The sequence below is a fragment of the Lates calcarifer genome, linkage group LG7_1, assembly GCF_001640805.2.
Source record: "Lates calcarifer isolate ASB-BC8 linkage group LG7_1, TLL_Latcal_v3, whole genome shotgun sequence".
Taxonomy (NCBI): Eukaryota; Metazoa; Chordata; class Actinopteri; family Centropomidae; genus Lates; species Lates calcarifer.
In genome coordinates this window covers 14,738,357-14,761,429 of record NC_066839.1, presented here as the reverse complement: position 1 = coordinate 14,761,429, position 23,073 = coordinate 14,738,357, and the positions used below count along the sequence as shown (strand labels likewise).

General features: G+C 43.2%; 2 protein-coding genes and 1 long non-coding RNA gene across 6 annotated transcripts in view; 1 reads left to right on the top strand and 2 right to left on the bottom strand.

Annotated features, from left to right (window-relative positions):
- LOC108896805 (uncharacterized) overlaps nucleotides 1-4,876 on the bottom strand; it is a 164,873-nt gene extending 159,997 nt beyond the window's left edge. For all 4 annotated transcript variants that reach the window (XR_001963182.2, XR_001963183.2, XR_001963185.2 and 1 more), the window contains exon 1: nucleotides 4,774-4,876. This is a non-coding gene — a long non-coding RNA (uncharacterized LOC108896805). The remainder of the gene's footprint in view (nucleotides 1-4,773) is intronic.
- On the top strand, nucleotides 4,078-6,030 carry chac1 (ChaC, cation transport regulator homolog 1 (E. coli)). The gene is made up of 3 exons (XM_018696043.2): nucleotides 4,078-4,735; nucleotides 4,883-4,918; nucleotides 5,048-6,030. Exons 1-3 carry the CDS (start codon nucleotides 4,565-4,567, stop codon nucleotides 5,450-5,452), a joined length of 612 nt encoding a protein of 203 aa, XP_018551559.1. The 5' UTR covers nucleotides 4,078-4,564; the 3' UTR covers nucleotides 5,453-6,030.
- Nucleotides 6,031-9,839: 3,809 nt separating this feature from the next.
- The window catches only part of ino80 (INO80 complex ATPase subunit), a 34,314-nt gene continuing 21,080 nt past the window's right edge, over nucleotides 9,840-23,073 (bottom strand). The window contains 9 exon segments of the mRNA XM_018696041.2: nucleotides 9,840-10,060; nucleotides 12,407-12,578; nucleotides 13,025-13,180; nucleotides 13,902-13,990; nucleotides 14,123-14,225; nucleotides 14,424-14,582; nucleotides 15,164-15,236; nucleotides 15,845-15,939; nucleotides 20,350-20,477. Coding sequence (XP_018551557.1) covers nucleotides 9,840-10,060; nucleotides 12,407-12,578; nucleotides 13,025-13,180; nucleotides 13,902-13,990; nucleotides 14,123-14,225; nucleotides 14,424-14,582; nucleotides 15,164-15,236; nucleotides 15,845-15,939; nucleotides 20,350-20,477 — 1,196 coding nt within the window.

The following is a 23,073-nucleotide window of genomic DNA, read 5'->3' as shown; positions in this document are numbered from 1 at the left end:
TAGAGACATAAAGCTCCCTGACTGCAGCATCACTACCTCGAGTAATTCCTGGAAACGCCTTTGGCTCCCACTGCGCTCACCCACCCCTCGTCCTCTCTCTGGCCCTAAATTGGCTTGAAATTCAAATCCGTTTCCACGGATACCACCCCCTCAAGCTGGAAATGGCGAAACAAAGCCAGGCGCAGGGCAAAGGGGAACGCCCCCCCCCCCCACCCTACCGTCACCACCACCCCTCATAACGCTTGCACACGCGTCTGCGCGCGCACACACACACACACACACATACATACACACGCAGCCAATCAAACAGATGCCGTGGGGGGAGCACGGAGTGAATCTGTAGTGCCATAAAAACAGCAGCATATGCCAGGCCTCTCGCCCCCGTGTGCATGACACACACAGTGCACAGACACTCCTCCCATTAAAAAAAAAAAAAAAAAAAAAAAAACACTTGAGCACTTACAGGCTCCCCAACTGCCTGCCTACCCCCTTCAGGGTTAAGAGCAATATTTCAATGCCCGGTCCTGTACCACCCACTCCTGAAAAACAACAAAGCTGGGGAGAAGAGGGCCTGGCACTGGGGGTTGTCAGCAGTGGGGAGGGGCAACCAGATGGGAGCCAGTGGATCTGTTATGAATCCACATAAACAAAAAGATCTCTATTTTAGAGAAGTTGACTTGTCAGAGCAATCTGGCCAATCTTGTTGCCCTTTGCCCTTCTTGCTCCGTCTTATACCACAATGCTGCAGTGTAGAGGAGATATCATGGACTGGTCTTAAAATTGGCTCCAAAATGTCTGAAGATCCATTTTTTTTTGTGCCCAGGCAACGTGTCAACCGCATTATCAAAACCACTCCTGACTCCAATTAACAGAAAATCCCGCAACAGTCAACACCCCCTAATCAGGAGCAGTCAACACTCGGCAGAGAAGCTGGATGGCTTTTTCCTCACACACATCCTGTTAGCCTGTTGACCTAGGCATCCTCATCTAAAGGGTTGAGTTTGTGTGTTTAAAACAAAAAAAGTGTTTGGAAAAGGGAGCTTCCGGCCCCGCTCAAGAAAAACATACATACTATCACAGTGATTAATCATCTGTCACCTGACCCAGCCTGACAGCACAGAAGAGTTTCTTCCCACCGCCATCATCATCATCATCATCATCATCATCATCATACTCACACCTAAAGCGGACCACACACCCTCATTCACACTTGATCGCAGCAGCAAACACATGCTAGGTCTCTGCTCTTTGGCCCCCGAGGTCTCCATAGCATGGGCCAGGCATTTTCATTGTGTTATAATCACAGCATCCTGTTTGTGACCTAGTGACATCAGTTCCTGTTTCCTCCGTGATTAAAAAATGCAGAACATGCCGGCGCGGGCCAACTGTTTTTCTCACGCATTGCTTTTCTTCAAGTCTAGTCTGCACTCGCTCGCTCACTCTCGCAGATGAGACTTTCAGGGGCTTTCAGGAAACAAGCTCAAAACAAGCGAGAGCGCAGACGCACAAACATAATCAGCACTATTTATTCTGCAGAAGGAAATGGGGAAGATTCATGAATTGATGTCATAGGTGGGGAATCGGGAAGCAGATTTAATTCTCTTCCTATCTCTTCGTGAGAAATGTGGAAGTCCCTCATCATAACACTTTTTTTTTTTTTAAAGATTGTGATGCTCAATCACAATCAAGACAGCAAAACTGCTAGATAGCTCTGGTGCTGGCTTCCTTTCATAACTGTAACATCTGGTGCTTAAATTAGAGGCTGATTAGGCTCATTTTAACTGTGCATGGTTTTGAGTATGCACGTGTATGCAGATTATCCTGGTACAGTATATGATGCTGTTATCAAGTGCTCTGTAACCTGTTCTGCCCTCATAGTTGTCTCATTAATTAACACTAGGTGTCAGTAAGAAACCCACACACAGGAAATACAGTATGTGGTCAGTACATGCCAAAATAAAACCCCTCATTCACGTTCAAGTCCAAAGCAACATAACCCAACAGCAGCACATAACTAAAACACACATCAGAATACGAGACAGGCTTACGTTGACTTGAATATAATGTTGAATTAAATCACAAATCACAAATACATGGTGAATTCAATAACTCAGACAAACCTACTGCTAAGAATTTGAGACGCATCTTAAAAAATCTTAAAATAAATGTTTTTGCACATGTTGTCTTGCAAGGCTTGCCCTCTTCTGTAGGATCTACTTTTAGATGGCACTGACCTGTCCCACTAACGCTGGCCTCAAGCTCCTGACCTACAAAAGAATGTTTACAGCATACTTGAAAAACAACCTCCACCTTCAATGCTGCAAGGGGTGATCCTATACATGCTGCGCTTCTCTTGCCTTATAACTAGACAAAAATCTTGTTTGTGGAGATAAACTTCATATCTTGTGAGCTGGAAAAAACTGTCCAAAACACAGGGAGACAAAGGCAAAATCTAAATTTTAGTGTAGGGCTTAAATGATCACTATAAATATAATTGTTTGACAGCAAAGACGGACAGGTGAGTATTTGATAAGTCCACTAGTCAAAACATCGGAGCAGTGCATGGGATTAGATTACAGGCAGCGCTGACTGTAAAAGCCTGCGGTGGCCTGTGGCGAGAGCAGCCCCTGAGATACCGCAGCAGCCAGTTCCAGGAGTGGATGGACATGAAAGGCCGCGGCATGACGGGCATGTGCATGACACAGGGTCGCTTGAAGGCCTGGATTGTGTGGTGCTTTAGATCTATGAAGAGCTGATACAGTTGTCTGGCCTCTTATCAAGGCAGGTAATGCCATCTATTTATAGATAATCTATTTAATAAGCACAGATGAGCCTCTACTACTATATCAGATCCACCAGGAGTGGTGGGCTGTACATTTGATCAGGTTGGACATCGCTCTGATCCTGTTTCTGTCTTGTTGTGTCTTCACTGTAGTGTGTTTCGGTGGTTTTGCATTTCTCTTATTTTTGCCATTTCTATTTTTTTTGATCATTTGATTTACTTGTTTATTAGTGTACATGTTCATAGTTACTTTACACCTATTCCTTCTATGACCCTGCGTTTGGCAACTAAAGTAGGGTGTTTGTTTGGTACAGTGTATAAAAAGGGACTTGTATATATATATATATATATGTGTGTGTGTGTGTGTGTGTTTACAAAGTTGGAATAATTCTGCAAGAGTAAGATGCTGACTCACTGGTGAACCAGCCAATCACACGAGGTGTGTCAAAGTGACTCTGCCCACCCCCACTGGATTAAAATGTTAACAAATACCCAAATTGTACTTTTGTACTTCATACATAATGGACACAAATTATCCTCATACCTTTCTTAAACACGTTTATGTTTAATGTTCCATACAGCTGGTGTGAAGTGATGATGAGGGACTGTCAGTGACCTTTGCCTTTGCCATTGGATCTTTGAGCTGCGGGCCTAGATTACAGACCTCATATGCTCTGGCTCATGTAAACAACCATGTAGGGTGCTAATTAACTTCCTCACATGTCAACAGTGATTTCTGTGTCAGGTCATGTCACCCTGTCAGACACAAATACTTATTTGTGTTATGTTTAATGTCAATACAAATTCATATAGTTTTTTTATTTTCTTTTCTTAGATAGATAGATAGATAGATAGATAGATAGATAGATAGATAGTAGTAGATAAGACCGCTCCTTTTTAGGACTTTCCCCTAAATCAGATCTGATGCAATGCCTTGGTATGTTGCTGGGTTGCTGCTATGGCCCTGAAATGCTGTGGGAAGTTGCATCAGCCGCATCAAGTCTGAACCTTATGGAAAACTATTCAGAGAATGACAACGCAGGTGACCAATCACAAATTGAATCAGTTAGAGTGACAATCCACTGGCCAATCACGTTGAAAGTTCAGCGGTGCGTCTCAGACCAAATTTAAGCCAATAGTGTAGCGAGTTTCACTTAAAGTGCCGCCTTATTCGGCGCACCGAAATCCGATTGGGTTAAATGTACCCGAGGACAAGTATTATTTAAATATTATTGGCTGAAGACGCTGGAACGGTCTCGCCCACCTGCCCTTCACTGTATAAATCCGTGAGCGCCGCTTCGCCATGTTATCGAGGAAACGATTCACATCATCGCCGGTCCCTGGCAAGAATAACATCAACGGCTAGGCGTTAAGAACGCTTCCATCAACAAATTCAACCTCGATCTTTTCATTCGTTAGCTTAAAATACGCGCTGTCACCGGCTAGCGAGACGGCTGGTCGAAACGGTTTTTGATTTTTTTCCCTATTGATCCGAAGGCCAAAGCGGCTGCCATGGATTTTTAAGGCATAATGCGGCACCTGTAATGCAATGGCAATGCATAGTGCAAGGCAAAATCAACTGCGAAATTCCATCTTCGCAACTGCCAAGCAGTTGGGCTCCAATACCGTCCGCGGTATACCTGCGAGCCAGCCGGTACCCCTGCTCCTGGACCGGAGGAAGCTAACGCTAATAAGCTAGTCGTCTTAAGCTAGCAACATCAAGTGAAAGAGGAGTGATCCATCGATTCATCTGAACGTCATCAACACTACTACCTATCAAAAATGAAGCCTCAAGATATCATCGCCTCGAAGACCAGCCTGTGGATCTTCGGGTACGGGTCACTGGTGTGGAAGCCTGACTTCAAGTACAAGAGGAGCAAGGTCGGTTACATTCAAGGCTACAAGAGACGTTTCTGGCATGGAGACAACTTTCATCGCGGCAATGACGAGATGGTGAGATGCTTAATGTTGTTATTGTCATTGTTTTTTACCTTGAAACATGATGTCTGTTTATTTGGCTGATGATTGTGAGCTGCTTGGCTCAGACTGTCGCTCAGGCGTTGTCCATGACGTGACCCATTTCTCTTCCTCTCTCCGCAGCCCGGAAGAGTGGTGACGCTGATTGAAGATGATGACGTAAGTGGAAATGCTTATTTCCTATTGGCTTACTGTAGAAACTGCATGGGGAGTTTCCAGGCGGAGGAAAATTCAGTGTAACCCCCCTTCTTTGAATGATTGAAACTTATTTTCTTCTTCTTCTCACAGGCGAGCACTTGGGGCGTGGCGTTCGAGGTGACGGGCTCTCAAGTCGAGGAGTCCCTTAAGTACCTGGACGTGCGCGAGACGGTCTGCGGGGGCTACATCACCAAAATGGTGGATTTCTTCCCCCAGGGGGAAGACCAGTCACCAGTCCAGGCGCTGGTATACATCGCCACCTCCGACAACCCCCTGTACCTAGGGCCTGCCAGCCCAGAGGTGATCGGTGCCCAGATCGCGCTGTGCAGAGGGAAGACGGGCTACAACCTGGAGTACCTGCTCCGGCTGGCCCAGTTCATGAGGAGCAGCTGCCCACATGTGGAAGACCAGCACCTGTTCTCCATCGAGGCAGCAGCACTGACCATGGTGTCCTATCTGTTAGCAGCCAGTAGCTCGTACCCTTTGTCTCACTAGCTTGTAGGGGACGAAAACGCAGCAAACACACACATTTACACACACACACACACAACACTGAGGCTTTTCATCTGTCATGCCAGTCAACCTATGTTTTTATGTTGTCAAATCTAACACTACAATCCAGTGCAGTTGAATACATTGAATGCCACTGGAGTGATAAGAAATCAAAAGCATGATACTGTGTGGTGTTGTTTTTTTTTCTTTTTTTTTTTTTAAGACCCTCATGTTCAAATTGTAACGTCAGACCTGGTACATGTTTGTACATCTGTGAAAAGTGTGACCACTGACTGTATCTGTTCTTAAAAGACGCATTAACATTTTTTAATTTGCACAATTTAGACTCCGTCCAGTTCATTCAGACGGCAGAGCATTGCATTGTGGTAATTGAACATGTTTGAAATTCACCAAATGGCTGCTGTGATGCACTAAATAGGTGTAAGACCTGTTTTTCCATCCAGTGTTAAAGCAAATCCCAATTAAATGGTTAAAAGAACTTTTTTTTTGTCACTGTTGTTTGAGCCTTACAGTAACTCTGTCTTCTCAGGAACATGAGCTAATAAACATGGTGCCAGCCAGTGTCATTTTTTGCTGACTTGTACAGAAAATCCTATATGGCATGTGGTTCATGGCTTTGGATCATTTCCAAGGAAAACATTTATATTACCTCCTTGTGTTTTTGTGGGGAGGCAGTGCTGGCAGTGTGTCCGCATCCATGTATAGAAAGACCACAAAGGCTGATGGTGCTGATGAATACAGAAAGCACATGGCCTACACCAGTGGTCCAATAATAAATCACAACATCATGATGACAACAAAAAAGCACAATATTTTGTACTTTCTCATATAGAATGCTGAATAGTTTTACCTGGCCTTTAAAATTCCCAAAATTAAACACATCCACACTAAAGTGATGGCCCATGATAAGGAAGATATGTTGATTTTTTTTCAAGGACTATAAAAGGTTGGGAACCACCAACCAAGACATTTCTACACAGCATGTCACTCAGCAGCATTATCCAGATTATTTAGTAAACCTATTTTTTAGAGCAGGTCTCTGACATGGAATACACACACACACACACACACACATATAGTATACAAACATACATCGAACACACCCAAACATTGGCCAGAGCAGCTTGTACCTTGGACGTGACTCAAGTCAATGAGTCTATCTAGGTGTACAGGCTTATATAACCTGCCGGCCCGGGAACAAGCCCAGACCTGGAAGTCCTGTGTTTACATTCTGCTGTGCAGTCATGTCAGAGTGCAGCCGGAAGAACAGGCCGCTGAGTCGCTCATTGAGATGAAATCTTACTGGCCCCTGCACCAAAGCATGTGAAAATGTACTGAAAGGGATTCAGGTGCGCTGCAGAGTGTTGATTTTGCAGACCTGCAGTTTATCTTAAAGGGTCAGTTCACCCCAAGCACACACTCATCTCACATCTCACTTACGCCTTGAGCCACTGAGGTAGTTTCGGTGTCAGTAGCCAAGGGATTTTTCTGCCTCTGTGATTTCTGATTCCATCCCAGTACAATTGTGGTGAATGGGATTTGTTTTTTTTTTTTACTGCTCAGAGCATTTAAAATCTTCAATTTGGACAACTCAGCATCAGCACGTCTTTCCAAAAACAACGTCCCTGTTACTGAGGCCTCGCTCGCAGTGAGCAGCTTTCAGGGGGACGACTTCCTCAACAGAGAGTCGTTCCAATGAAAATTGTCCACAACGAGGTCTGTAGATTATCCAGAGGAACAGGAGCATTATTTCTGGAAACACTACAGTTGAAATGAAAGCACTGCAAATAAAAATTAGGACTGGATGTGACCCTTGGGTGAATACAGAGGTCTTACAAGTGGGATCTTGGTTCTGAATGTTGTCTGATTGAGAGCTGTGCAGTGTGAGTGTGGTTTGCCAAAGACTACAAAATTATGGTTTTCATCTGTATTAGCCACTGACCCAAGTGGAATAAAAGACAATAATATGTACTGATGAACAGTTTCTTGCCCTTGTGCTGCATGTAGGAGGGTTTATTTAGAGAAAGACAGGATGCCCCTCGACTAGCCAGGAGGTATTTTTTTTACCTGTGAAACATGAACATCCATTTACGGGAGTCATTAACTCCATGACTGCTCTGTATGGTTATGTAAGAGCCAAGTAATATGAAGCCTTTTCACAGTACTGGTCTCAGCAGCTTTAATATATCAGGACTGAAATAAACTCAAAGGTAGCCCTCCCAAATCTCCATCGAACCATTTTTAGAAATAGCTTCCATCCACTTTATCTGTAAATAGAGGATCTGAGTTTTTAAAGGACTCAGGATGACAGCCAAAGTGCAACCTGTTCAGGACGGCCAGGCTCCCAATTTTAGTCTTAAAATTGAATCTTAGTTTACTTACCTACTGCTACAGTATTGTCCTGAGCAACAATGCAGATCTGAGTGAGCAATGCAAGTACAATGATCACAACAAAATATGATAAAAATCATGAAAAAACTGAGCAGAGACTGATTTAGCAGTCTTTTTATTCTCAGTTGGCTCCTCCTGTTAGTAAAATGGCAGACGCATTTCTTCATATGTACACATGACCTATAAAAATAGACAGGCAGACGAGGGAAAAGCCAGAGGAAAAGTCGCTCTCATCATTATGTACATCAATATAGAACATCATATTTTAATCACACTATTAACAGAAAAACAAACCTATCGTATAACAGATGTAGTGCTCAACGTAGGACACCGATGCAAACTTTTCCTAAAACACCAATGACATCAAAGAGAACCACAGACTCCTCATCACGAAAAAACTTTTTTCTGAAAAATAAAAAATGGCTTCAGTACAATTTACACTGTTTTACAGGAGAATATTCCGTTCGCAATCATCACAAATTGCTAATTTTTTACAGAACTCAAAATAACTTAAATATTAGACAACCAAATAATCTGAGTGAATCCACAAATTTATTTTTAGCAGCATTTGCCGTATCAACCAGTACCCCTCATCATTTTGGAATATCATTTTTACCTCATTCATTCATTCATTCATTTTCCCATTGGGCAAAAAATATATAATCAATTTTCATTCTGTACTGGAATATATTCTATGGACAATTTCTTTTTCAAAACGTTAAGACCTGCCATGTTGGTTTGGGTACTACATCTTTTATTACAAAAATAAGAGCTTTAGTAGAAAAGCCTGTGGACATATTGTTTGGTAAAGTGTGGGTAGGTTAAGGTGTGGGTTCACATTAAGCTCTGTGAAATGCAGAATCGTCCACCAAGTTTGCACTGAGCATACATCTACAGAACAATTAAATAACCTAATATACATGTACGAGAATCAATAACACCGAGAAAAAAAAAAAAAAACGGAAGACGTGGCTCAGTGCATTTGACAGAAACTCCTTTGTCTCACCATGCTGGCAAACACAAGGATTTCAAAGCCCTTTTAAGCTACACATGTTGGTTCGCGTCTTTGTTGTGACATCGCTGCTCGGTAGCAAATCAAAAGAGCTTCCTGCCAAGAATAGAAAAGTACAGTTTTGTCTTCTCAAAAAAAAGCACTTGGAAATACTCTTGTCACGTTGCAAACAAAAATACTCAAGGCAGATTTTGTCCACTGACCTGGACACATTAAAATAAAACTGACACAAGACGTGTGGAGGCTGGTAGGGACTGTACCTTCAGATGTGTGCGTGTGCGTGTATGTGTGTGTGTGTGTGTGGCGAGGGTCCTTTTAGCTGCTGAGCCAGCAGACACAGCATGGTCCTCCAGGTAGTGAGCCTCAGTTACTATAAATACTGTACTACCTATTTATTAGTTTAAGTGTGGGGTGTCTGTGGGAATCACAGTGAGAGAAGGTCAGTTATTTGTATTTGTGTGTGTGTGTGTGTGTGTGTGTGTGTGTGTGTGTGTGTGTGTGTGTGTGTGTGTTCTATAGTGAGACAGTTGCTTGTGTGTGTGTGTGTGTGTGTGTGTGTGTGTGTGTGAGGGCACATTCATGTGTGTACAGTGTGTATCAGTGCATCACCGAGCCCCAGGACCACCAGGGCCCTTGCCCTTCCTGACTGCACCGTGGCTGCTGTGGTGGTGGCTGTGGGCCAGCTGTTTGTGGGGACTCGGTGTGGGGGTGCCTCCTTTGGCCTGGGGGGATGAGCTTCTGCTGGGGTTGAAGACTGGGCTGGTACCAGACCGACCCAGGGAAGGCTGCAGGGGATTGGATGCAGAGAGGGTTGCTGGGAAGAGGGACAGACACAGACATGGTTACTCTCAGTGGAAGAAACTCCAGAATTTTCACATTAAAAGTCTAGCCGTTTTCTTCTATAAGTATCTTAATGTGAAAAACATGTGCATGCATATATTTGCTTGAGAGGATACAGAATATTCACTAACCTTTAGAGACACTATAGCCATAAGCAGCATAAGCTGCAGCTGACGCAGCTGCCGCGCCAGCCATCGCTCCCGCCATAGCTGCCGCGCTGCCCGCTGTCGACTTGCGCCCACGTCCTTTTCCTCCCGACTTGGCCCCGCCTCCTGATCCTTTAGGCCGTCCCCGACTCCGCCCGGACCTGCCTCTGCCCGGACTGATTGTGTCTGAGGCTGAAACACCTGAAGACGAAAAGGCGAACGCGCAAGGCGTATTTATGAATACGCCCCGCCCACGACCACTGTTGCTAGGTTGACCTCTACATAAGCAGTGTGTATCAAGATGGAGAGATACAGCCATACATGTTTCAACCTCGGTCAGACCCAGACTCAGATGAGGAGTCTGTTGTGCACCAAAATCCGCGGCGAGCGTAGAATGCTCACGAGTAGTTGACATTTTTTCTTTGGTCTTTTTCTTTGTTCGCTTGTAAGCCTGTAACTGACAGTGGCTGACGCAGCGTTAGCGGTTTTGCTGATGCAAACTCTCACTCTCTGCAATGAGAAGTCCACTCTGTGCTGGAGGTTTCAGGTTTCTTTTGCCCGACCCCACAAGTAGACTGGATTAGTTCCTTAACTATGTGATGTATGTAAACCCTTTTTGAGACTGTCCAAGTTCCAAAGTGGAAATACTCTCCTGATATGTCTTTTCTTATTAAACAAACTATATGGACGTGTTAACAAGGTGAAAAACTTGATTTTCATTGGAGGAGGTCTTTAACTCTTTGAGTACATTTTGAGCTTTAACAGTTTACAGTCAGACCAGACAGAAATGGAGTTAAACGGGAATACCCAGAACTGGATGAGAGATGTTCTGTCTGGCTTGGCCTCAACCCAGTCCTTCAAAGATACTGTGGTAATTATACTGTAATATAGAAGAATTATTACACATTAAATATTACTCATCATTACCATTAAGTACAGGCTCAAGCAACAAGAAGACAAGAATCATGCTCTCATTTTCCATACTCTTTGCAGAACTAGAGCCAGTGTCGGCCTCATTGGTAATGTGCCTAATCCTCCAGTACCCTCTCCCCTTTCTCTGACTCCTTATGTCTCTCCGCTCGTCTGCGTTTTCTTTGCGTGTTTCACTGTGGTACAAAACCCCTCTATGAGCGGGAGATGAGCCTATCCTATCACTAACACACAGGCACAGATGAAAACCCTTCACAAATCCCTCGCTCTTACCCTCCCTTCAGAGCCCTTAATCCCGCTCTTCCTCCCATTTCACTTTTTTGTCCAAGTTCACCAACAGCTCCCTCGTTCTAACCATAACGCTGTCTTCCAGACTTTCCATTATAAAGTCATCTGCATCTCTCGCTCGCTGGGCCTGGTTAGCAGGAGCCATCAATAATCTAACTGGCAGGAGCCTTTTAGCATGGCAGCAAGAATCACAAATGGGTCTCAGTGAAGCAGCATGTATTTAGGAGGGATTACCTTGTTGCAATGCATCCAAAGTACAGATATAGAGGCAAAAAAACACATGAACTATCTATTGGGATTCTGTAGTGTGGAACATACTGAAACCCTGCAGCCAAGGCAACACCCTCATAAATCTAAATAATCAGCTGCATGGTACATATGAGGTAACAGACTACTTGTCTGAATGGACACAAGCCAATAAAAACAAAAGGCCTGATAGTGAAGAGAACAAAACAAGCCAGACTTCTGTGTCTAGTGACGACCTTCGTGTAAGTCACATTGATTTGTTTTTCCATCATCTTTCTAACACGATAACACTATCTCATAGATAACATGCAGGTTATGTTGTATTTGGCAAGTGTGGAGCTTTTAGAGTGAAGGGCATGTGAGGAGATTACATGCACCAAGATTATCTTCATTTAGGAAGCCATCAAATATGAACATTTTGACAGCGTGAGGCATACTACCTGTGATGGAATATAAAAGGAATGTCCCTACTGGAAGCAAAATAGTTTTATGCACTAATTATAGTTCCATTATTTTTCATAATACAGTTTGAAAATAGTTTCAAAATAAAAGTACACTTTATGCTGCATGGCCCCATTCAGAGTTAATTATATATTGCAATACTAGAGTATTACAGTATTACAGATGCATTAATGTTTTAGTAGCATTATATTGTTATTGCTGGCCAAGGTGGAGCTAATTTGAACTATTTTATAAACTGTTGCCCATTTACTTTTCAAACCTCTGTAGAGGGACTATGTATAAAAATGGCAGTAATTCCTAAAGGGTTACTGCAATATTTTTGTTAAACCCCTTGAATTAAAGCTGAGAATCTACACTTCAATCACACCTTAATGGCTTCATTTCAAATTCATTGTGGTAGTGTACAGAGATAAAAATATAAAAATTGAGTCATTGTCCAAATACTTATGGACCGCACTGTATAAAGTTGAATTAAATGGATGGTGGATGGATGGTCAAGTACAAGTACTTAAAAAATTAAGTACTTGTACTTAATTATATTCCTTGTTATAAATATACAGATACTGGTTCACTCACTCTGTAGTGTGTCAAAGCTCAGCTAAACTGATTTTGTTCTCTCACCATTCATGTTGTCAGAGACTGATCCAGACACAGAGGCCGGGGAGTTGGTGGCACGAGACTGCGGCGCGGAAGACACCGGATCGTCCACGATGACCAGCATGTCGCTGCTGCTCTCGTCCGCGTCTGCGTCCGGCGGCAAAGAGCCAGGCTGGAGCTCGCTGCTCAGGGAGATCTGGCCGTGCACAGGAGCACACACAGACATACACACAGGCTGGGGGTCAGCACCAAGGGGAAAACAGGGGAAATTGGGCCGGTACAGTAAAGGGAGAGAATACAGGAAACGGCGCAAGGAACAAAGCAGAGATAGGAAGGGAGGAAGAGAAGGAAAGATGGAATATGTAGGATAAAGTAGGTAAGAAATGATAGAGAGAGAGAAGGAAGAAAAAGGGAAAGCAACGTGATAGAAGAGCAGGAGGATAAGAATCAATAATAGATGTTAAGAGGAGACAGAGGATGAGAGAAGGAAGATGGGAAAGAGAATTTAAAAGCACACAATGCAGAATAAGAGAGTGAGTTTGTGGATAAATGCCAAACCAGCCAATAACAATCCCCTGTAACATAAATCACACTCAGAAATGCACCCTCACTCCCTACTCCTTTTCCATTAGATTCCCTCACCTCACTGAAGGGACTGGGCATGGCTGAGTCCATCTCCACGCTGATGAAGGAGTCGTCTCCATCTGCAGAGAGGTTGGAGTTGTCGGCTGAGGGGGCATGGGAGATGACCAGGTTCACATCCTTTTTCCTCTTGTTCTCCGACTCCTCGTTCTTCTTCTGCAGGTTAAAGACAGAAAACAGGAGCGGGAGAGAATGAGGGGACAGGTTACGTTAAATATTTTTTTAAATCTCAAATCCTTTAGCCTTCTCCTCAAGCCCTAATGATCGTTATATATTGAGTGTTCAGCTGCTTGGCCCGCCCGTCTGTCCACCGCTTGAATCCAAAGCAAGAAAACTCACCAACAACGGGCCAGATTGCCATGTAATCTGGTATGGATATGGTCCCCGGAGAATGATTTCTAATGACTTCTGTGACCCCCCTGACCTCACATCTAGCACTTACTTTGGCCCATGACAAGGTATCTCAAATGAATACTTGGATTTCTATCAAATTTACTGCTGTGGTCCCCAGAGAATAAATCTTAATGTTTCTGGTGACCCCCTCACCTTTCCTCTGGCTTCAGCATTCGGCCAAACTAAACATTTTAACATTAGAGATATTCAAATCTAAGAGCCAGATTCAGAGTCAGGCAGTTCTATTTAAATGAAGTAACATTTTGGTGCAGCTTCTATGTGCTGCCTTTTAAATATTTCCTCTCCTTCCTTCATAACATCATTCCTTCCCTTCTCACATTGTTACTTCCTGTCTTACACTCCAAATTTATTTCTTCCTGTCTTTTTTTTAATTCTACACATTCCTCCTCGTGCTCTATTTCACATGATACATTAGAAATAGGAAATGCCGGCAGAGCTTTCAGGTGATCAAGTTGCCCAGTACCTTCTCGGCGTACTTCTCCCTCTTCCTCTTGCGCTCCTTCACCTTGCTGCTCTCCTCCTGCTGCCTCTTTTCCTCCTGTCTCTGCCGCACTATAGGAAACGATGCAATGTGTTCTTTTTATTTTCTTTTCTTCCTTGGTGGAGCTTTTGTGCAAGAATAAATAAATAAATAAAGACAAAGATGTGTGTGTGTGTGTGTGTGTGCATGCCTCAAACACTCACATTTCTTCTCCAGCTCATCGTCGTCCAATAGGAGGCTGACCACCTCTTTGGGTTTGAGTGTGTCTGGTTTGAAGTTGCCTCCAGAGATCACCACCCTTTGGATCTTATTATACAAGAACAATGCGGGATTAATGAACTCTGCAATTAAGTACTGTTTGCATTACGATGCTCACAGTTGAAACATTGCCACTCTATTACTTGTGTTCTTTATTTATTAACTGACTGGAATAGAGGTTCTGAGACCGTTGCTCTTTATCATAGTTTGTGCATATGGTAAACATTAATTGCTTGTGTTTCAGACCTCGCTCTTCTCCTTGGCCCGCTGGAGGATCCTCTCCTCGATGGTGCCCTGACAGATGAGGCGATACACGGTGACCTGCTTGGTCTGACCCAGCCTGTGAGCCCTGTCCATGGCCTGCTGGTCCACCGTGGGGTTCCAGTCGCTGTCGTAGAAGATAACCTGGAGGGAAACGGCGCAACCGAAGACATTAAAGTCGTCAGCTTTTGTTCCGGTTTCCTTTTCCAAACCTTTTATTGTGATGATGTGAACTAGACACTTTTCGAGACTAATTACAGCGGTGTGTTATCCCATGTGAGCTGCCCTTTAACATGACAGATGTCCCGTGTTAACAATCACTTCAAACTCATTGTCAGGAAAGTTAATCCCACTTGAACAGGGCTACAGGGACACAAAGGGAGATTATGCTGAGAGATGCTGATAGGCACAGAGATAATCATTTTTATACATATACATATATATATATATATATACACACACACACATATATATATACACACACATGTTCACATATACACGTGTTCACCCCCTATTCAATATTATCTATACACTATTATCATTATATCAACATGTCATTAATACTGAAACACTGACCATTCCAATTTCTCTTTTCTGGTTCCATTAGTAAAAGAAAAACACATGGTGGAGAATGTGCAGTGCTTTGTCTGCTTATATATTTAGGAAATGTTAGTGCTGTCTATACTTCAGTGAAGTGGTTTTCCTTGAGTGTTTCTGTGACTCACAGTGTCAGCGGCAGTCAGGTTAATGCCCAGCCCTCCGGCCCTCGTACTCAGCAGAAACACAAAGATATCCGTCCTGTTGGGCGGGGGTGGGGGGCCAAACAGAGATGGAGAGCAGGAGACGCACAAATTTAAAAAAGATATCACTTACAACTGGAGTTATAATATAAATATCCACATATCACGGGCACGAAATTAAGTTACAGTGTGAGTTAAGAGCCATTCGCAGAAAAGTCAGCTTTAGTCACAGCCTTAGGGCTAAAACGTCGGGCATGACAGCCTGTTAAAACTTTTAAGAGAAGAGTGGCATGCGAAATGAAACATGTGCGTGATACCAATAGTAGAGACGCACACAATAAAGCAGTTTGAATAAACCACAAACTCTCTCACCGACACCCCCTACAACACAAGCCAGAATAAAACGGGCGCCTCAGAGCTGTACACTAATGTAAAACAGAGCATGTGGACTCAATAGGAAACCTACATACACACACACACACAATTGGACGTACATATGTAAGATTAAACTGTTCACTGATTGCTGCAATATACAGTTAGTACAGTTAGTTATTTGCGAAAGGGGTGCTTGGTTTCATGCACACACACACACACACACACACCACACACACACACCACACACACACACACAAACACACACCACAGATTGCATCTATCTTTACCCACCGACTCTGGAAGTCAGCCACCATGTCTCTACGTTCAGAAATCTTGGAGGACCCATCAAGGCGCATGTAGGTGTGCTTACGATAAACCATGTACTCCTGGAAAGAATGGACAAAGTAATTAGGAAAACCGATGAGACAGTTATATGTTGTTGTACTTAGTTCTCAATTTTGTGTTTGCTAGAACTAGCCTTAGCACAGTCCCAGTTCAGTGGATATTCTCCAAAAATTCAAATATTTGAAAACTTTTGCAATAACAAAGTTGTCGTATATAATCAGTCTGACTATTTGCTCATCATCAAAATAACTCAAGTTGTTACTTTTCAAATTGTCTTAGAATTCATGAATAAAGTTTGTGAATTCATGGATTTGCCCTTCTGATCCCTCCCTGCATCACCTCTACCACAGATTTTGAAACCAACAACCAACAGACCTGTCATGCAACGTGAGGAAATTGGAACCTCAAACTGTTTCTTTGGCCTCTGCTCGGGGAATAGTCATCAGAAACTATACACTGAATTTAACAAGTTCTCAAATATGCAATTCTATTTAAGTCTTTCTCTGAGGAGCAGATAAACCCCGCAGGTCTACTTGTTAAGTTCCAAGGGTCAAGAAATATGAGTCTTTAATGTTAAAAATTTCTGTCTGACAGCAACTTTGTGTCCAAAATATTAAAATCCCACATTTCTTATGCGCATTTTCTGGAGTTGAAACCTCAAACCCAGCCCAGAGAGACACACAGAAATGCAGAAATTGTTATTCTATCCTCCAAAAGTCCACTAAGCTGTTCTGTGTGTGTGTGTGTGTGTGTGTGTGTGGGTGTTAGTTCTAATGGGAGGGGTTGCAGGGGTCAGAGCAACAGCAGTGATGAGGTGACACGCTGATCTCTCTCTAAGCGCTGCCCTGAACCTCCGACCTCCTGCCTGAAACATGTCAGTGCCCCTGAACCAATGAACCAGTCACAATTACTGGCACACACATCACAACGCACCCCACACAATCATTACCAGTGATACCAATGATTTGACACTATGTTTTCAGTGACCTCCCCTAGCCCCCTGTCAGGACACCCTTGGGCCTCGGTCCCGGCATGGCCTGCACTCCCTCCATGCATGTGTCTGGCTCTGATCCCGAAAGCCCCATCTGCTCTGAGTGAACACCACATTAGGGACCATTAGCCCCACTGCTCGCCAAAATGCTTCTAACCTTGTTGAATTGGGTTTTGATATCTTGCCAGCAGGATGTTGCAGATACTGTTGCTCTTACAGAAAGCCTTAGTCAGCCTTTCTAAACCCCATCCAAGTCATCAGAATCCAAGTTTTGGAAAAAGATCACCCGAGATCTAAGCTTGCATCAGTATTTTGTGCTTTAAGGCACTGAAATCTTTACCTCAACAGCTGGAAATTTTCTCTCATATTTTTGTTTGAGTTGTGTTAATTATAAGTGACACAGCAATAAGTCTGCAGTCTTTCACTGACTCTATAATGTGTTCCATTGCAAATGTTTTAAATCAAGGTGTAGGCTCTGGTCAACCTTTAACCGGCCAAAATGTTAATCTTGTTCAACTAACTGTCAGCAGCCTGTTATGGATCATATTTAGTTAAAAAGTGATGTATGATAGGAGCAAGACATGGGAGAATAGAGATTTGTTTGAAAGCATAATTAAACATCCTATTTCCTGTCTTATATTTCTGTCTCTGCTCAAACTGCATTTTTAATTCTAGGTCTTTGGAGTTGGCACTTGGATGTGCATGAAAACCATCTCTTAGAACAAACACAGAGTGGCAGCCAGGTTGCCATCAGCTTCCCACTACAATAATGAGTCCCCAAAGTCAAGGGAAAAACTTTGAGAAGTGCATGGTCACAGTGTATATTTATTGCAGTTCTTAGGTTGGGAACACAGTGTGCATGGTCACAGTCTGTTCCCATCCAGACAAATGCAATAAATATTGCTGAAAGGAAGGAACATGAGGTAGTGGCACTATAAATACATTTTAGCTGGTGAACAGTGTAGATTGCCAACAGTGCAACACAAGTCTTCATTACAGCAGAGCTGGAATTGACACCTGTATGTCATTACCACTTTCAGTGCCATTAATAGATACATTACCAACATATTCTACCAGCCAGTTCTCAGAATTAACTGTCAGCAGTCGAGTTGCATTGTGGGTAATATGGGTGCTAAATTTGGACAAGGAATAAGAGTGAATGGAATAGGAAAGATGCCTGTATATCTACTGCATCAACCTATTACTACATCACATTTTTAGTGTTTCCCAGCAGTACACAGTCTGACAATAATTCCTAGTGAGATAATTAATTAAAACAGTTTGACCCAGACCTGAATAAGCAGTGGAATGAATGGATGGATTAACCAATTAAAAATAAATGTATTGTTTCAGAGCTGCCACAATCAGTCAATTAAATGATTAGCTCTTTGAAACAACATTGGCAGCCATTTTGATGGTTAATTAATTGTCCCAGTCAATTTCAAGGAAACATTTCAAAGAAAAAAAGCTGCTGCTTTTAGCCACTAAATGTTACAAAATGTTTTTGGTATGATACTAAATGAAATATCTTTAAGGTTTGGACTGATGGATGAGCAAAACAAGAAAAAATTTGAGAGAAAAAATTTGTGACTATTGTGAATTGAATACTTTTTACAAATTAGATTATTTCATGAATGTGGACCATGGTGGAAGTTTGGAAAAAGTTGCACTACTAACCATCCATCTGAGCCACAAAGTTGACAGCCACAATTAATAAAACTCAACTACCCATGAACCCGATAACGTGGGTCTTCATTTGCTGTCACGGTTTTCACATTACACTATTGTATTTACAGCCACAGTAGAGCAGAAATATAAAATAAAATCAGAATGTATCATAAAATAATGAAAACTGAATCCATGCTTTGTATTACATAATGGGTCACTGTATCCCTCTTAATGTTATTTAATAATGAAGAAAAGGAAGTGACGGACAAATTTAATCAGGGTTGTAATCTAAGCCTCAGACTTGCAGTACAGTAAAGTGCTGCCTAAGCAGCCACAGACGTACAAGTCAAGCAGGAGGGCAGTCTCTTGGCGGTCCTGCTCCACAACCGGCTGCTGCCAGAGAAAAACCAGCAATGTTATTTTTCTTCAGGCCACCCGGAACTCGGCGATCCATCACCCGACGACGACGTGATGTCACCAGAAGAACCGGCAGCCGACTGGCGACGAAAACAATGACGCTAATGACGGAGATTAGCATCAGCTTCTCCATTGCTTTTTCTCTTAGTCACAGTCTCATGTTCAGGAAATCAAATCCATCTGCAGAATTTTTTATCATCCTGACCAATGAGCAAGATAATACGGTTGAAGAAAACTGAAGCCAGATTGGGCGAATACAGTACATGATTTCATTTGTGGGTGTCTTTAACCCATTAGTAGCGGAGATGCTGTCACAGCCCCCATTACTGTATGAGGTCACTTATAAAGGCGATGTAGTATTGCCCCATTAGAAGAGGAAGTCATAGCTTGGAGGGACAACTAAAGGTGGAACAGCCTGTCAGAAGAACATTAACGCTGAAAGGCTCGCCTTTGTTATCTAAACCATCTCGAGCATTTTCACCATTGCTGTTTTCCTTTGGCCTTATAGCATAAGGCATTCCCGCTGTTTTCCAGACACACAGGAAGACGGTCCTTAACCACCTGGGTTGGGTCCATCTGCCATCAAAAGATTTGGCTGTGGAAACACAGCACTGCACTGTGTGAATGGGGAAGGAATTCCCAATGACATCATGCCAGAGGCTTTTGGCTCCATAGTGATGTTTGCAACAAATATGGAGGCAACAATAGAGTACAGCACCAAGACTGTCGACACATGAACACCAGCGGAGTTGCTTTGCGCTGTTGTTTTCCTATGGAGAAAGCTGTGACGCAGGTTTTACATCTTGATCTGTATTTGAACTTAGGCACAGAGAAAGTGTCTAAGGGTGGTGTAGTGGTTTTCTTTAACATAAAGTTAATAGTTCTTGTTTATAGACTATGAAAACTATATTGAGTTGGTGCCCATCTCTTTGAGTTCAATGAAGAAAAAATAATTCGTCCCCACATCCACCTTTGTCTTCGATTTCCTGCATTATTTGTTTCTCCTCTAACCTCCGAGGCCCTTGCCACTCCCATCCCCCCGTCTCTCTTTTTTACCTCCACCTCCACCTCTCCCCTCTCCACACTTCTTCCAGCCATCCCTCCCATCTGGCTGCCTCCCCTGCAGATGAGACCCTGCTAATTAGCCCTGACCTGTTAATTAGCCGTCTAATGAGTGCATCAACGAGGGACAGGCAGGCTGATTAGAGGAGCTCAATACCTCGCCAGTGGAAGCGGACAAGTTAAACAACTTACATGGAACACTGCGAATATATTCAAACGATGCATTAAAGGTGTGGGTTAGGCATTTTTTCTAATGCTTCTCTCTCTTTATGTGAGTGAGTGTGTGTGTGTGTGTGTGTGTGTGTGTGTGTACCTCCAGCAGGTCTATCATGCGCGTCATCTGGGAGTAGATAAGGACTCTGTGTCCCTGCGCCTTTAGCCGACTCAACAGGATGTCCAAGGTGTGGAGTTTGCCACTTTCTGTGATCAGACTCTCCTTATCTGAAAGACACAGAGACAACGAGGTGAAAGCTCTGAACAACCTGGACAGCGAGAGACTGGCACTTCAACTTAACACTAATTTTACACAGTAAGAATGTCCAGCATGCAATTAAAAAGTGGTTCCTTAGTGGTTGTTTTAAAATTTGTAAAACAATCTTTCCTTGTCATGTTGTTTCCTTCCTTCAACATAAAGTAATCGAATACACCTGTTTCCTGGCAGGACACAGAAAAGCAGCCCACTCAATTCAGAGGTTATTAACGCTGTCCTAATCAATAAAGCTCTTCGATAAGACTCCGTATTCCTTTGGATAAGGAACAGCCCAGGGATCGATCCCCTTAAATCTGTCCCTGGTCTGATGATTGTTTAAATAAAGCATGTGCCCTTATTGACTAATGAGAGCAGAGAGAGAGCGAGAGAGAGAACAGGACAGAGAGAGAAAGTGTGAGAAAAAGTGATTTACACTCCATTTCACACAATGGCACAAAAGATGAACAAATAGGCCTGGCAGTTGGTCTTGGTCACGTCACTTCTAACACCACGTCAGGTGTTCTGCAGCCTTCAAATGATTGACCACAGAGAGCGAATGGGGAGCAATCTGACCCTGGGTCTGTAGTTGAAGTGGTTCCCTCCGTGTCCAGCTGATGAGGAATTAACGTCATCTGACACAATGGCAGAATGAGAGAAAGGCTGGGGTTGCCATCGACCCAGTGACAGGCACACTATGGTGTTTGACCAAGGGGTTGTGACCCTGAGTGGGAAGAACCTAAGGCCAGGTCCAGGGTCAGCTGACAGGGTCAGGCCAGGGTTACAAGAGAGTCCCTGTGGGACGGCCAGGCTTGGCCGTCTAGCGTTCGAGTTAGACACTTGTTCCCAAGCCCTTTTTGTACAGTGAAAATTTGGGCTTATAAATATTTCCAAGTCTTATTTCCTTGCTTTGTCAATGTAATGTAACCAACCGCGTCAAAACCATGTTCCATTAATCCAAAACACAAGGTCAGATAATTTAAACTGAGGCTGTAATAATACGCATATGACAATGTCCTGCCACAACATCTGTAAAATGCTAGAAAACTCACAATGTGTCGCATGATCTCCAGCAAAATCCACAAAACCAAGCAGATCTCTCTCGACTTCAAACCAGTAGCATTCTATGCTAATGAGTACTCAGGCTGAACCCTGACCTGTGACCCTTTAGTATAGCCCCCCAAAAAAAGGTCAGGCCCTGTAGAAGTGTTAAAGAGGAACTAATAGAAGGGACGCACGAAGGAAACACTCTGGGGAGGTATTGTAGACCTCACCTACAGGTCACAGTGAAGTGGTGTCAGTCCGTCGAACGCACAGACCCAGAGCTCATGAGAGAGTGTTGACAGATGAGGTTTGAACCAAAGTTATATTTATGTCTTTAATTTCACTTGTTTGGCTTTCCACCAGACAGCTGGTGTATTGCGGGCAAAGTATATATGCTTTTCATTATTGTTCTCACTCCTTGTTCTGTTCTCCAAATGAATAGAAATCACTGGGATGAACTGCGGTATCACTCTGAAACTCCACAGATGGAAGACACTGAGGTGGAGAAAAAGGCAGAAGTAAAAGAAACAGAGGGAAAAAGGAAGCAGGGACAAAAGAGGATAATAAAAGATAACCATACTACACTAATAGCAATACAATAAACTAAAGATACAGCTTAACTATAGATTTATTGGAAGGTACATAGTTGTTTTACATTGCTGTGGTGCATACCAAGAAACCAGCATACCACAAAAGCCCTGAGATTTAAAAAAAAAAAAACACTGGTTTCCCACCATCAAAGGCCTATAATTGTCCTTGGCGTCGAGAAAGTGGATGGACTGAGAAGCAAAAAGAGGAAAGAGTGATGCGTACAGAGGATTAGACATGCGCAGCAGAGAAAAACGTCCAGACAGAGAGCGACAGACGGAGAGTGAAGGGGGTCTGTGGTGGCTCCGGCTACACTGGGGCGGTATTAGCGTGGTGGCGGTGGCGGTGATGTTGTGGTTTAGATCAGACGGGGCCTCCTCACCGCAGGTGCCAGCCTAACCAGGGCCGCTGCTCAGTCAAGGGCACCAACCAGCGCTGCGGGCCACACTGCCAACCACCCAGATGCAAATGCCACCACTTGGCAAAGATGCAAATTCTCATATAAGGCAATATTGCTCAACCCCTGCCACCAATCTGTTTCTGTTTAGCAGATTATATTTAAGCCTCCAGACTCCGATGTCATATTGAAGATGGGTTAAAGCCCCTATGTGAGGATTTTGGTGGCCTAACAGGACTAAATATTGTATGTATTTAAACTAATTCTTGAAGGGCATAAACTGTAAATCTGAAAATCCCATATTAAGCAGTTGGATACTATTATTTCTGTATGAACAGGCATGTCAGTCAGGGTAATCACTTTGTTTATGTCAGATTATGAAGGAGATCTGCTCCTCTCCTTAAGAAAGCCACCGTTTGATGCTTGACAACACTGATGACATTTCCTATGGTTTGATCTTTGTGTACTAGCTGAAGGCACCATCTGATCGCTGACCTACTTGAATCTCGGCAGCATTCAACCTACAGAGAAATTATCAGTAT

Coding starts and splice junctions, on each gene's coding strand:
- chac1 (XM_018696043.2), top strand. CDS start 4,565: ATGAAGCCTCAAGATATCATCGCCTCGAAGACCAGCCTGTGGATCTTC. Junction 4,736..4,882: donor ATCGCGGCAATGACGAGATG/GTGAGATGCTTA, acceptor CTCTCTCCGCAG/CCCGGAAGAGTGGTGACGCT. Junction 4,919..5,047: donor CGCTGATTGAAGATGATGAC/GTAAGTGGAAAT, acceptor TTCTTCTCACAG/GCGAGCACTTGGGGCGTGGC.